At 32.9% G+C, this 14949-nt stretch overlaps 1 protein-coding gene across 8 annotated transcripts in view; it reads right to left on the bottom strand.

The window, feature by feature from the left end:
* ATRNL1 (attractin like 1) overlaps nt 1–14949 on the bottom strand; it is an 815618-nt gene that overhangs the window by 645008 nt on the left and 155661 nt on the right. For 6 of the 8 annotated variants that reach the window (XM_024985963.2, XM_059882070.1, XM_059882071.1 and 3 more), the window contains exons 11-15: nt 12348–12432; nt 10475–10683; nt 9111–9229; nt 4752–4884; nt 989–1170 (exon numbers count right to left, since the gene is read on the bottom strand). In XM_024985963.2, coding sequence (XP_024841731.1) covers nt 989–1170; nt 4752–4884; nt 9111–9229; nt 10475–10683; nt 12348–12432 — 728 coding nt within the window. Of the gene's footprint in view, nt 1–988; nt 1171–4751; nt 4885–4904; nt 8487–9110; nt 9230–10474; nt 10684–12345; nt 12433–14949 lie in introns of those variants that run through there. The other 2 variants (XM_059882073.1, XM_024985967.2) reach the window with 2 other exon arrangements.

Raw genomic sequence — 14949 nt, 5'->3', positions numbered from 1 at the left:
CTTAATCTGTTCTTAAGGGTTGACTATATTTTAACATCCCAAGAACAGCAAATAACTACTATGGATTCCTATTAAAAGTTTATTGTAAAATGATATTTGATACCATTTCCAAGCAAATAGTCCATTTCTATGGAAATATTTTCCATAAAACAGTTTTCAAGGAAATTAAAAATGCTTCCAAGTGTTGTATGTTCCAAATCTTCCATATACTTTAATGATCTGTTTAAGTCCAGCTAACTACTTGTATATTATTTCAAGCATATCTATACTAAGAGGATAATTCAAAATTTTAACCCTCAGAACATATACATAAACACACATACACACAAATACACCTATACAAATATTGCCAATATGCTGGTCTAGTGTTCTGATTGTAAGAGACATCCTAAGTTACAAGAATAATAACACTTCAAACAAATTATTAAATTATACACACAAGTTTTAAAGTATATTTATTCATATGAGATGACTTTTTGCTAAGGTAATGCAATGGTTTGCTGAGCAAAACATGAGATAAGCAATTTAGAAAATTACCAAACTACCAAATGCTGTGCTGTGCTCAGTCACGTCCAAATCTTTGCAACCCCGTGGATTGTAACCTGACAGGTTCCTCTGTCCATGGGATTCTCGAGGCAAGAATACCGGAGTGGGTTGCCATTTCTGTCTCCAGGGGATCTTCCTGACCCAGGGATCGAACCCACATCTCTTGCATCTCCTGCATTGGCAGGTGGATTCTTTACCACTGCCACCTGGGGTGAGGGGCATATTACCAAATACAAGTATGGAATGAGCCCCCTGACTATTGACTATTGAAATGAGTTCTACTTTCACTTCCAAGGTTTATTAAAAATAACGTATTTAAAAACAATTTAAATACATTATTTTTAATAAACCTTGGAAGTGAAAATAGAAACAGAATGACTCACTGCCAATAGCTATATGATTATAAGCATATTCCCATAATAAAAACAAATACAGTTGTTACCTGTTGTGTATACTTCTGTATTTCATCCAGTACAAATTCTACTTCTTTTGAAGTTGTTAATGAAGCAAGATTTCCACTAAGATTATAGCAGTAAAGTTTTGCATTGTCATAGTTTTCTCTACTGGAATTAATTCTAAGACAAGCATCCCCGACGTGAATCCATCCTTCTCCACAAAGATGAGCTGTCAAAAAAAAAAAAAAAAATCATGTCTTATTTTTTGATTATCCAAACACATGCATATTTTTCAATTATTTCGGAATGCTAAATAAATACAACTTCTAGATTTGCTTAAATAATTTTTATGATAAAATGTAAATATATCCTTGTGTTATACTAAGCAAAATGTGACTACTATTTTGGTGAAGAATAAGAACAGAAGATCCTAATTTTTTCTCTATTAAACATAAGAAAAGCTATGGCTCTGTAACATCAGTCAAAATCTGCTGACTGTTAGGTCTTCTGTGTAAATCTAGTGTATTGATACACGGTTTCGCAGCAAGTGAAATCACTACTGCATTTATATGTCGCAAGGTTCACTTTATACAAGATCACTTCAGTAGAAAAATAACCAGCACACAACAAAAGCAAAGTTATTCCTACAAGTGTAGCTATTAATAACCGTCCTCTGGGCTACGGAATTAGATTAACTAATCTCCTTAGCCCAGGTGTACTATTTTGATATAAGCTGGGTTCTTTGATTAATTATAATTATGGGGCGAGAAGTCTCATTTCATTTATGCTTCGTAAAGAATTTGCTTTCAAATATTTATTTTTACACAACCTTTCAGGTCTTTTGAAAGTTTAAACATACTATTCAGTAACAGTGGTTTATCCTTAGGCTCCAAATTGAACTTAAAACAGTATCTATTTTCTAAAACACAGACTTATAGATTCAACATAAAATTATGCTCTAAGACACATTAACACTGAGGTGTTTTATTGACACACCAATCTGTGAAGTTTGACTTGAATATCCGTCAGGTTCATATAACTAAATATATCAGTGCCTCTTGCCCTTTCAGGTTGGATGCATCAGTTCAGTCTTATGGAATTATTATAAAGCAGCAGTTCTCAAACATTTTGGTCTCAAGACCCCTTTAAACCCTTAAAAATTATTGAGAATGCCACAGATTTTTCCTTATACATTTTATATCTATGGAGCTTGACCATATTAAAAATTAAAACTAATCTTTTAAAAATACATGTATTTATTCATTTAAAATTTTATTACAAACCTACTCTTCCAGTTTCTGGGATGTCTTGCCCCTTAATGCTATTATTACACACCCAAAGAGGATGTATTAATATCTTCACATTTTCTCCCTGAGAAAGTAAAGCTGACGGTTTTAAATTAGGCCCTTGCCATCAAAAATTGAGATGGGTTGATAAATGAACAGGGGATGGACAGGCAGAGAAATCAGAGATAGAGCAGAGTAAAATGTGCATCGTAGAATCTAGGGTGTGGTTACTGAGTGTCTTCACTAGAATTCTATTTTTTCATAAAAAAAAATCATAAAAAAATGTTTAAAATTTTTCATTAAAAAATGTTAGGGAAATACATAACAAAATAAGTAGCATATTTAATTTCTCTTAATTACAGTCTCAAAAAAGTAAAAGAGTTAAGAGTGTGGCTTTGTTCTAATTTCTGCAAATCCCTTTAATGTTGGTTTAACATTCAATCTATTAGAATCATACACTATGTAGCCTTTGGAAAACTATTAATACGGAGTAAACCTACAGCAGAATGAGAATTACAAAAGCACACACTATCTCAGTATTACAGGGCCCTTTGCTTCTTGAATAACTACTGTCCTGTTAAACTAGGTAATGAGAATAACACACAGTGCTTGGAACACAGTAAGCACTCGATACACCACATTCACTCAGCAAGACTTCAAACGCCTCTGTTTCCATTTTCAGGCTACACACACAGCAATCTTCCTTGTCTTCTGAAATCTAAACTACCAGCTCACTTCAAGGAAGCAGCGCAGGAGTTTTTGTTAAATTTCAGCTTTTTCTTTCCTTACTGAATCAAGGAAGGATTTACATTAGTTTTGGTTATCTTTTGTTTTATAAGATCAAAAATACTTGGTTAATGAATCGTACAAATGCAAACAACGCACGGGCCTTTGAGGCTAAAAACTAAATCAGACCACTAAACCAAATGTTGATGTCTTAAGTTTCTGTAGTTTTGAGCACCACCTCAACTTTAGGATACTAGCTAATTTTTAAAATAGGTTAAGCTTGATAAATTCAAATTGACAGTTTCACAGGAGATCAATGGAAAAAATGCAATTCACAAATTTTCATGGAAAATGGCAATTACTACAGACTAAGTTCTCCATTTAGAGCATTCACTTCCTTGAGACAAGCTGAACAGAAACCAAACTACATATAATGCCAAGCTGGCTCTTAGTAAATATGAATACAGAACAAGGGGAGTTGGTGTATAATAAAATAGCTTATTATATTTATTATTCGCCAAAGTAATAACCTGGTCAAGTACAACCCTTAGGCCAAACCAAAATATTTTCCCAGGCAAGAGTAGATGGGTATTACTAAATATAACTTCAGTATTGTTTTCCCAAATTTCCACTGGTAATCAAATTTTCTTCTTATTGAATAATATTCCTTTACATATACATTCCTTCAATCAACTCTAATTTTAGTCCAGGATTTACTTCGTCTTTTTAAAGAAACTTTATAAGTATTTTTATTGATCTACATGTAGCTTTTAGACTTTAACGCTTACAAATTATTACTTTCAAGTTTAGTGTGATCTCACTATTGCTTCTCAAATCTTGCCTACCGCATTAATATCCTCTAAATTACTCAAAATGAACACACATGCAAACATCGTTATTTAAAAGCTTAGTACATAAACAAACTTCCAAAATCTGAATGGTACTTTTAAAGGCAATCTAATTTTTATTTTATTACATGGACTTATAAGAAAGACTTAAATCCTATGATGGGATTTTCCAACACTTTCTAGAATTACATAGGTTCAGATATTTTTCAATGAAAAAATGAAAAAAAAACAAAAAATCATGAGGTAGAAACAGGCAAAAAACTGAACAGAGATAAACACCCAGTTACTAGTCCCCTCTACCATTTACAAGTCATGCACTTTTTTAAGCAGGTCATGTAGCCAGTCTCAGCTTATCTGTATAACAAGAAGATGGAACTGGTTAAATATCTATACAAGTTTTTGATTTTCTGATTTTCTCTTTCATAAATACTTAGGGATCTACTAAGAAGAATGCTAACTGTAAAAATAAATTGAAATTTATTTTTCAAATGAGTTTTGTTCTGGTTTACAGAACTTAAGCATCTCATTGAATCATATAATAATTATTATAAATGTTACCATTTCTAATAAAAAAGAACAGTCAGTAAAAAACTGCTCCTGGAATTTAAAAAATAAAGGGCACTTAAATCCAATATGCCAGAATGTTAACATTGTTAGATCTGGATATTAATCTGAGTACTTACTATTTTCTATGTTTTTAAGATATAATTTTTTAATTGAAAAGTATTCTGATCAAGTCAACAGTAATAAACAGCAGATACCTTGAAAGTCTTAATGGGAAACAAATGTATAAATCTTTCTTGTAGAAACACTGCTATCTTTACTCCAATACTATGTTTATTTGCTACTGATTTAATTTTAGAAAATGGAATATTCTTACTAAACGTTCTTTACAAAAATAGCATTCATCTGTGGAATATAAAACCGATTTACCAAATGTAAATCTTTACCTGGTAGAGCCTGGCACTCTTGCTGTCGCTGATCCCACTGGCAATTCAAGTTTAGTGAACAGCTTTTACAGCTAGTAAGTTTGTTACAAATCTGCTCATTTCTCACATGGCATTTGGTATAGTTTTTCACAGACTATAAAGTTAAAAGATAAAACACGTTACCTTTCGCCTTTGTACAGTAATGACTCATGAAGTGAGCGTAGACATAAATCACCTGGTGAACTTTACAACACAGACTTCTAACACCAAACCCAGTTCTACTGAATCAGAATTTCTTATTCATTTACTTATTGAAGCAAAGTTCTTAGATTTAGAATGTATGCTTATTGAAAAAACAAGCAAATTACACAATCTGAAACAGAAATCAAGTAATGAAAACGTATTCTATTGAATCTGATAACAGGCTTCCAATTCAATAAATAAAGCTGATGAACAAAGTCATTTCTCTCAATGATCACATCAAGGAATTCTAGTCATAATAAAACCATCATGCAGACTCCTGGGAATGAAGTGGAGTGGGGTGCCATTGCCTTCTCCAGGAAATAGTGAGAAGCAAAAGTTAAAGAGATACTTTATCAAAATCCAATACAATCTAAAACGATAAATTATTTTCTCAATAACTCAAACTAAGTTTACTTCCACATACATTAAATAACAGTTTTGGTTACTTCCACAGACATTAAATAATGATTTTGGTTAACTGATGTTTCTCCTGTGTGTATCTATCACATTTCCTCAATAAAGGTTGAAAAGAACCTGCAAAAGTTACATTTTGATCAGTCCTATTACACAACTACTCATATTTCAACTAACTTCAGGTCTAAGAGGTTGAAGGTTAAAGGTCAAAAAACAAAACAAAAGGCAACATAGGAACTTTGGTGTGAGTTCCCTATGTAAATCAAGGTTTGGTATTTCACATGATGTTATCAATACCTGTGATAACGAAAATCAGATTCTTTGGGCTCAACTCTTCTTGTGACTCATTTTTGAGGAAAAAAAAAAAACACAAAGGTTTAAAAAAGAACATGCTGCATCATAAGCTCCCTTTCCTTTCCAGAGGTAGACACTCTTACCTGAGGCTTTCTCATGTAAGGGTGATTAAATATTTCTTTTCAACCAAAAACCTTGCCAATTAAAATTTACTTATAATTTCCCATACATAAAAATGGTTGAAGAAATTTTTATCGTATTCTTCCTTTAAAAAATTCACATAAGATACATTTTTTAAAGCCCAAATTGTACTGCAAGTCTTATTCAACCACCATTTTCATTACGAACATGCAAATTTTCTTGATGTTATTTTTCTGACTCAAAGCTTTTTTTCCCTCATATAGCAATATAAATCTTAGTATTATTTTATAGGATTACTATACTTCCAAATGTTTGTCACATAACTGAAAACAAATCAATTTACTTGAATCATCTGATAAATAAAGTAGTCTATAAGAAAGACAAGAGAATAGCTAAACAACATATTAGAATAAGAGAAAGAATGAAAACTTAATGCCAATCTTTAGAACAGCAATGGTAGAGTCACCATCGAAATAACTCTACTGCTCTTCATAACAGTATCATCATTTATTGATGCTGAGCCAGTACAATAGATGAAACTGTATTTCCATCACACACAAGGTCAATTTATTCAATAATAGAAGAAAGCTCACTGCTACTCTGAAACATGGCTGGCATTTTTTGGCCTAATGAACCAGATGCACATTCATAAACAGACTATGAAGAATAACCAGTACTCTACTCATCTTCACCCCAATATATCTAGATGTAAATTTAAAATGAAAATCTGCCAGAAAAAAGCAGTTATTTGGGCTATTAGAGCACAAAATATGCAACTTGCCGTAAAAATGACTAAATAATGAAACAGAATATCAATGGACATCATTTATGCTAAAATCTCATAGACCCTTCTGTATCTATTAGCATTTGGTTTATTTTAATCACCAGACATTCTGATAAAACTGTCCAAAAGACACATTACATCAAAGTCTAAATTATAAGAGACTTCCATCTGTTCACTTGTACTATCTCACCCACTGATTTCTTTTTTAACACATTATCAACACTAAACTCTAAAGGAAAAGGCCACTTTATAAAATGAATACTTTATAGTAATTTGCATAATACAATTTTTGAGATGTGTATTTTCACATACTGTAAATGTCTAAATACAAATTAACTCAGTTATTGAACAGTTTTAAATAAAATCTGCTTGCAATTCTTATCTAATGACATTCTCCATTTTAGTCCCTTATTCTCATGTTTTATTTTACTTTGCTACCATGTCTGCATTATTCACTAAATAACTCCCATTACATGAATATTATGCAAATATAAAAAAGTAATTCAAACATTCAAAGTGAGTCATGTTCTATTAACATTCAAACTCAAATAAAATTGAAGTATCTATTATTATTAAAGCAACATATCTCTGCAAAGTATATACCAACACAGTAAGTATAAAAACAAAAGGGTTCAATCTGATGAGGCAATAATTCAAAGCTTTCCTTATTAAGATTTTAATATTATTTTAGAATAGAATCATAAAGCTTTAATTATTTCAAAATATGATTGGTTACTGGAGAAAAATTTTAGATAACATAATAAAAACTTTTTACTTAGTTTTCAAACTCCCTTTTTTTTACCTTTTACTTCGTGCTATCTTGAAAAACAAGTGGATACTTTTTTTGCTTAATAAAAATTCAAAAAAAGAAAAAATTAATATGTATTTATTTTAAAATCTGTATGGGAACTTTTTTAGTTATTTAAGCTACACTCCAATAAGAGAATCTTTAATCCTATTGAATACAATCCTTAATAACTTTTTACAATTTTCCTTCAATTTGTTGACATCTAAAAAACATGGAACATTTAGATGCTATCCATTAAAAGGTTAGTTTTTACTCCTCTCAATCTATTTTAATCTATCAATATTAATTTCATTATATTTTCAATAGCCTACCTAAAATAGGTTCTTGACCTCATCACTAGTGAAACTTCGAGCCAGGTGATGATTTTTCGTGTCAGCGCTATTCATTGACTGTGGATGTTTACCTGTGTCCCTGGCTTCTCTATGTTAGATGCTGGTAGCAGTCCCACAGTTGTGAAAACAACCGAAAAATAATCATTGCCAGATGTCCCAATGCGGGACAGAATTGCCTCAGAGAACCACAGATCTCAAGAAAAATTTTTTTAATTTAAAACACAGATCTATAGACGATTGTAATGATCAAATGAAACTACTAATATCAACACTTTAGATTAAGCTTGCACACAAAGCATGTAAATAAAACCTAAGTCACAACACTATTAACACGTGTCTGACAAGATTCTCATAGAAATGACTTCAATACTTACTTATACATTCCTATTTCTATCAGCACAGAAGCCAATGTTTCTGCTACCGTCTTTTTAAATTAAGTTTTGAAAGAATTTTCCAATCTTATCCATGGAAAGTAAAGGTTATTGGATTCAACATGGAATCTAGACTGACCAACAACATATCAAGAAGTAAGTGATGCCCTACATATTTTCTAAGTGTCTTTTTTAATTGTTGGCTTACAATATTGGGGCTTCCCTCATAGCTCAGTTGGTAAAGAATCCGCTTGCAATGCAGAAGACCCTGGTCCGATTCCTGGGTCAGGAAGATCTGCTGGAGAAGGGATAGCTACTCACCCCAGTATTCTTGGGCTTCCCTTGTGGCTCAGTGGGTAAAGAATACACCTGCAATATGGGAGACCTGGGTTCAATCCCTGGGTTGGGAAGATCCCCTGGAGAAGGGAAAGGATACACACTCCAGTATTCTGGCCTGGAGAACTCCATGGACTACACAGCCCATGGTGTCACAAACAAAATTTTATAGGGCTTCCCTGCTGGTTCAGATGGTAAAGTGTCTGCCTGCAATGCCAGAGACCAGGGTATGATCCCTGTGTCAGGAAGATCCCCAGGAGAAGGAAACAGCAACCCAACTCCAGTATTCTAGCCTGGGAAATTCCACGGACTGAGGAGCCTTGTAGGCTTCAGTCCATGGGTTTGCAAAGAGTTGGAAACAACTGAACGACTTCACTTATTTACTACAATATTGAATTAGTTTAAGGTATACAACATAATGATTCAACATTTTTAAGATTATATATTCCATTTAACATTCTTACAAAACAATGGCTATAAATTCCTGTCTGTACAATATATCCTTGTTGCTTTTTATACATAGTAGTTCATATCTCTTAATACCATAATTCTATTTTGCCTCTCCCCTTTCCCTTTTCTAAATGTCTTGATACAGGTAAGCTAATGATTATAAAGTAGCAGTGTTAGCTACATCATCATTTACCCATAAATACTAACCATGCTGCAGTTACTGGTTGATGAAATGCATTTCTTGTCATCACACCACTGGCACCCATTTGTATTGGCGGTACAGCTGGCACAATCTGCATATCTGTAACATCTGTCATCAGAAGCAGCTGTGATACAAATGGGAGACAGAACACATTAGGATGAAAAGAAAATGTCACACTTCTTAATTCACATATTTTTAACATCTGCTAAGAATCACGAGAACATTTTTAAACCATAAATATAATCATCAATATCAAAATAAGTTCTCCAATATGAAGGCAGTTTTGTAATTTAATTGGATTTACAGGGATTTAAATACCTCTTGCCCTCCTCTTGATTATTCACTCTATCAGGATCCTACACTCATTTGACATTTACACATTATGAAGGAAAAAAAGACTTAGAGGTATTTTATTAAACAAAATGTATTACTATACATTTAAAAGAAAAGATTATAACAAATGCTCATTGTTTATCATTCTTCATAAAGCTATCTAGAGACATCCGACTGATTATAGATTAGCAAAACCTGATCTGTTCATTGTAGCACCAAAAATATATAAAAGCCCCATTCATTCAAAGAAAACTGAAAATTTATGTCCAAATCATTCTTTATAAATATTTACTATTAATTATTCATAAATCAGGGCATCCCAGGTGGCGCTAATGGTAAAGAACCTGCCTGCCAAAAGAGGAGACAAGAGATGAGGGTTCGAGCTGGGTCAGGAAGATCCCCTAGAGGAGGGCATGGCAACCCACTCTATTATTCCTGCCTGGAGAATCCTCAAGGACAAAGGAGCCTGGAGGAGTACAGTCCACAGGGCTGCAAAGAGTTCGACATGACTAAAGCAATTTGGCATGCACATTTATAAGTTTGAATTATTTATTCAATATTTTATAAGAAATATTGAGTTATAATAGGACATCAAAATTCTAGAAACTTTTTAGCTTTATGGGATGGTTTGACAATAATTCAGGAAGAAAAAAAGTACCAAATGTGGAATAAATTACTTCATTTTATTTCTTTGAAGCATACAATATATCTAAGAAAGGATGTATGTGAGAGAATTTTATACTTACATACAAAAATAATTCATATAATATGGCTATGTTACATGTCAAGATTGATATATTACTATTACACAGAGATATATGACTATTACACATTCAAAAAAGAAAACTAAAGATAGTTAAGAAAGATATTAAATTATTAATCACTGCTAAATTCAAACGTTAGGATTCTTAATTAGAGGATTATGAGTTTTTAATTTTTGAAAACTATTAAGGTAATTCTTATGAGCAGGAATGCACTTCCATTTCAAGCCAAGTAGAGATGCTTTATGTCAAAAAGAAGTAAAAAAATATTTCACCTGTTTTCAGAGGGCACTTTGCTCTAAGAATATTATTAGTATTCCCAGAGTCCCAAGATTCACAGTGATTTTTGTTCCAAATACATTTTATTCCTGGACCAGCATTTTTACAAAGTTCTTCATCTCTGAAAGCCTTGCAATTTGGAGGCTTGTATACAAGTATATCGTTAAGGAGTACACTAGAAAATCCTCCAAATATATACATGGACCTATTAAAAACAAAACAAGAATCTTAAAAAAAAAGTATCTAATGAGTTTCTAAAATAATTTAAATATGCATTTTACATTTTTTATCTAGGGAGGAAACAGTTTTAGAAGTATATAGTAGCCATATGGAAATAACAAGATATACTTTAGAATTGCCATATAGAATTACATTTTTTGAATACAAAGAATTTAGAAACTGGATATAGAGTTCTTTGTATACTGTTACTATCCTTTTATAAAATAAAATGACCAAGAGTAAAATGATCAAAAAGATTTTCAAAGTTTCAATTTGAAAAGCAAAGCCCAGATGATGACTGAAGTAATACTACCAGCACCAAAGAAATCTGAAATGGCCTCAAAACAGCCTAATTTTCATTTATGGAAAAGATCAGAAAATACTTCAAGAATATTCTTTATTATTTAAAAAGTAAAATAAAAATCAACGAAATGCAATTTTCAACAGAGAAGCTTAAAGTCTTTATGTTTACACTCTGGATTTCACTTATTTCCATCACAAAAGCCAACTGATACCATTTACACAGTTTTATTTTCAGCATCATACTGGACAACTTTCACATAATTAGAATAAGGTAGTAATAAAATGACCTCATAAAAATGTCATTATGAATCACAAATTTTAAGCTAATGGATGATCTAGCATGTTATTTATGGTCATGAGTCCACATTAATGGATTTTTGCTATAGAAATAGCAAAATCACACTACCCTACAGGAGGAAGGTAACAATGATCATCCAGTCCAAATTCCCAGTGAATATAAGGGGACTAAAGGCCAGATGGGCTTCCCAGGTGGCGCTAGTGGTAAAGAAGTGAAGTGAAGTCGCTCAGTCGTGTCCGACTCTTTGCAATCCCATGGACTGTAGCCTACCGGGCTCCTCCGTCCATGGGATTTTCCAGGCAAGAATACTGGAGTGGGCTGCCATTTCCTTCTCCAGAGGATCTTCCCGACCCAGGGCTCAAACCCGGGTCTCCCACAGTGTAGGTAGACGCTTTACCATCTGAGCCACAAGGTAATGAACCCGCCTGCAAACGCAGGAGACATAAGAGATCAAGTTTTATCCCTGGGTCAGGAAGATCACCTGGAGAGGGACATGACAACCCACTCCAGTATTTTTGCCTGCAGAATCCATTGGACAGAGGAGTCTGGCAGGCTATTGTCCAGAACGTCGCAAAAAACTGGACAGGACTACAGGACTAAAGAGACTGAGCACGCACACATGAAAAAGCCAGATAGGTTAAGGGACTCATCAAAAGTCACACATTCAGTTATGACAGAACCAAAATGAGAACCTAATTATTCTCACTTCCCTTGCTCTCCTCAATAGAATATGTGGCTAGCCTTTCTATAACTTCAGGCTGATTTCTTTAGGGAAATCATTCATGATCTGATCTCTGGAGAAAGAAATTAAGGCAGGATGAAAATTTTAAAGAGTATCTGAAGCTCTATCTCAGCATCTTTCCTCTGATACTCCCCTGCCCCTTAAATAAATTTAAACAGAAAAGAAAGGATAATGGTTAATGAACCAAAATTTATTCCCATGGTATTGAAGCAATACATAAAACTACTGCCACTGATTACAAACAATAATTTGCTTAAAGAATAACAAAATCTGTGGGTAGTATGACTGGTAAACAAGCTTCTTTTACCCGTTGATGACAACTGCAGAGTGACCAAATCTGTTGACGTCTCTATGAAGGTTTGGTTTCGGTAGTATTTTCCATTCGTCACAAGCTAGAAAAATGAAAACAGCAAAACAAAAAATGAAATAAAAGAACAATTTAAGACACATACTACAAAACAATCACTGACAAGTAAAGATACAATACTTAAAATTAGGAAAGCTTTCATTAATTTCCCATGACCTACAACTTAACATGATTTACTCAACTAGCATTATTCCCTAAATAAAAATAACTTCTGTCTAAAATTCTCACAAATAATTTTATATGTATCAGAATAAAGGAAATTAAAGGAAACAAATTAGGTGTACTTTATTTTGGAGGGTAATTTCAATGACATACTTTATTTCAATGACAATTTCAATGAATAAAGGAAATTAAAGGAAACAAATTAGGTGTACTTTATTTTGGAGGGTAATTTCAATGACATATAAAACAAGGTTCATATGGCAAAATTCATGAACATCAATACTGGGAAAATGTATCATAAAGTTAAATCATTAAATCAAATTTTATATGTATGCATGCAAAATTAAATAGAATATAAGTGAGAAAAGCCTAAAATGGAATCATCAAAATAAAATGTTTAAATCAGTTTACTAACTTGATATTTCAAAAGAAAAGTTTTCATTTTATGTAAAGAAGAGCTTTAGTTGCAAAAAATAGGAACAAATGAAAAAAAATCTGAATAGTTCATGAGTTACATAATGATTATGGAAAGAAAAATGATTAAAGAAAACTTTTTCATTTACATATAACCTCAGAATCCACACATCAATTATTAGAGATCTTGAGATGTCAAATAACTCAGGATTCAGTGACTAGAAACATTCTCAGGACAGTGTTCTAGATTTTATCCTCTTAGGTGTAGCCTACCTAAAAGTAGGTCTAGGTATTTAATATAAGTACATAGGTATAACAAGCTTTAAAAACATTTTTTTCCATATTTTGGCAACTTAGAAGCCCTTCTGAAAAAGAAAAAAATAATCTAAAATACAGTTAGTTGTAATTGTTGAATTACTTATTTTCCTATATAAACAGCCATATATATTACACTAGAAGTAAAATAATAAATTTGGTTTCAATTCAATATTATTACTAGTAAAGATCAAGGGAATTACAAAAACCAAAATCATAGCTTAGAAAATTAAACTGGAAGACTCAGAGTAACAAAATGTATCTTGGGTTTTATGTCCCACAGTACATAAATACCCTCCACCAAAGGGGTATTTTTTAGTTGATATAATCTTTTTAGTCCACGAAGTAATTATTAAATACTCTGAAAAAAGAGAGTACAAAGGCACAGAGGCCTAACTTTACTAAACCCGGTGTTTTCCCAAAGTTTTATCCATAGAAGTGCTATTCACATAGCACCTACTTACAATCCCAGGGGAGCCAAGGCTCTGAAGATCACATTTTGAGAACTATTATACAGGCCTACATGTAACATTCATAGTCTACCACTGTTTACATGCTCAAGTTCACTTAAGAAATGGGCATTAATATGCACATAGTAATATTAAAAATTTCCAAGTGCTTCCATCTGCATAATTTAAGTAGTCTTTGTGAAGAATCCAGTAAGGCTAACTGAGCAGGTATCTCCATATGCTAGAAATGAAGAATGAGACCCAGGAGAAGTCAAGTAATGTCCTTAAGGCCCATTAGATTACCTTTGTTTTGCTATAAATTATGTTTATGAATGCCTGATTTATAAAAGGATATTGATGGGATTCTGAAAGATTATTCCCATTTGGAGAGAAGGGGTGACTTGTAAAGGGTAGAGACTTTGAAAAAGAAAAGAGATGAAAATGTTAGAGACAGCTAATGAGTTAGCATAGATAGATTTTAATCATGCCACCAAAACCCAACACACACACACACACACACACACACACACACACCCCTCACATGACCAATAATTCATAAATTGTGTGTTGAATATAGTATTCCAACAACAGAGTCAGAAACCTGAGTACGCTTCAAGGAAGTGAAACAGAGTCAAATGAAAGAGTAGGACTTCTGGAAACCAGTTCATCATAAAAACCTCCAAAGAAGAATCATCTCCAGCATCATTCTGGGGACATTTGGAGTCCAGAAAAGAAACTGACCCAATAACCTGAGCCTATCCAGAACTGAAGACTAAGTAATTTGGCTCATCATTCAAAACAAAGCAGCAGGAGGGAGAAAAGCAGATTTCAGAGATGAGAACCAGGAAAAACGCCCAAAGAAACCATTTAAGAAGTGAGTCAGGAAAAACAGCTGAGAGAATAAAGGTCATTTTCTAAAAATTAGGCCTTTATAAGAACTCTTTCAGTTCTACAAGCTACTGTCTTCAGGAAAAAAGAAAAACTTTTAAGCACACAGAGTAGTAAAAACAATGACATCATAAGTACCTACACACCAGTACCCAGACTTGTCACAGGCAGTACTTTACCAAGTCTATGGGAGAGTTTTTAAAGAAAGCGTTACATATATGATGGCGACTACCCGGATACACCCCTCAAATTTGACTGCTTTATGTCTTCTGTCTTTGGATGCAATCACTATCCTGTATTTGCTTATCAATTTC

Source organism: Bos taurus, chromosome 26, assembly GCF_002263795.3.
Source record: "Bos taurus isolate L1 Dominette 01449 registration number 42190680 breed Hereford chromosome 26, ARS-UCD2.0, whole genome shotgun sequence".
NCBI lineage: Eukaryota > Metazoa > Chordata > Mammalia > Artiodactyla > Bovidae > Bos > Bos taurus.
This window is presented reverse-complemented; position numbering and strand designations above follow the sequence as displayed.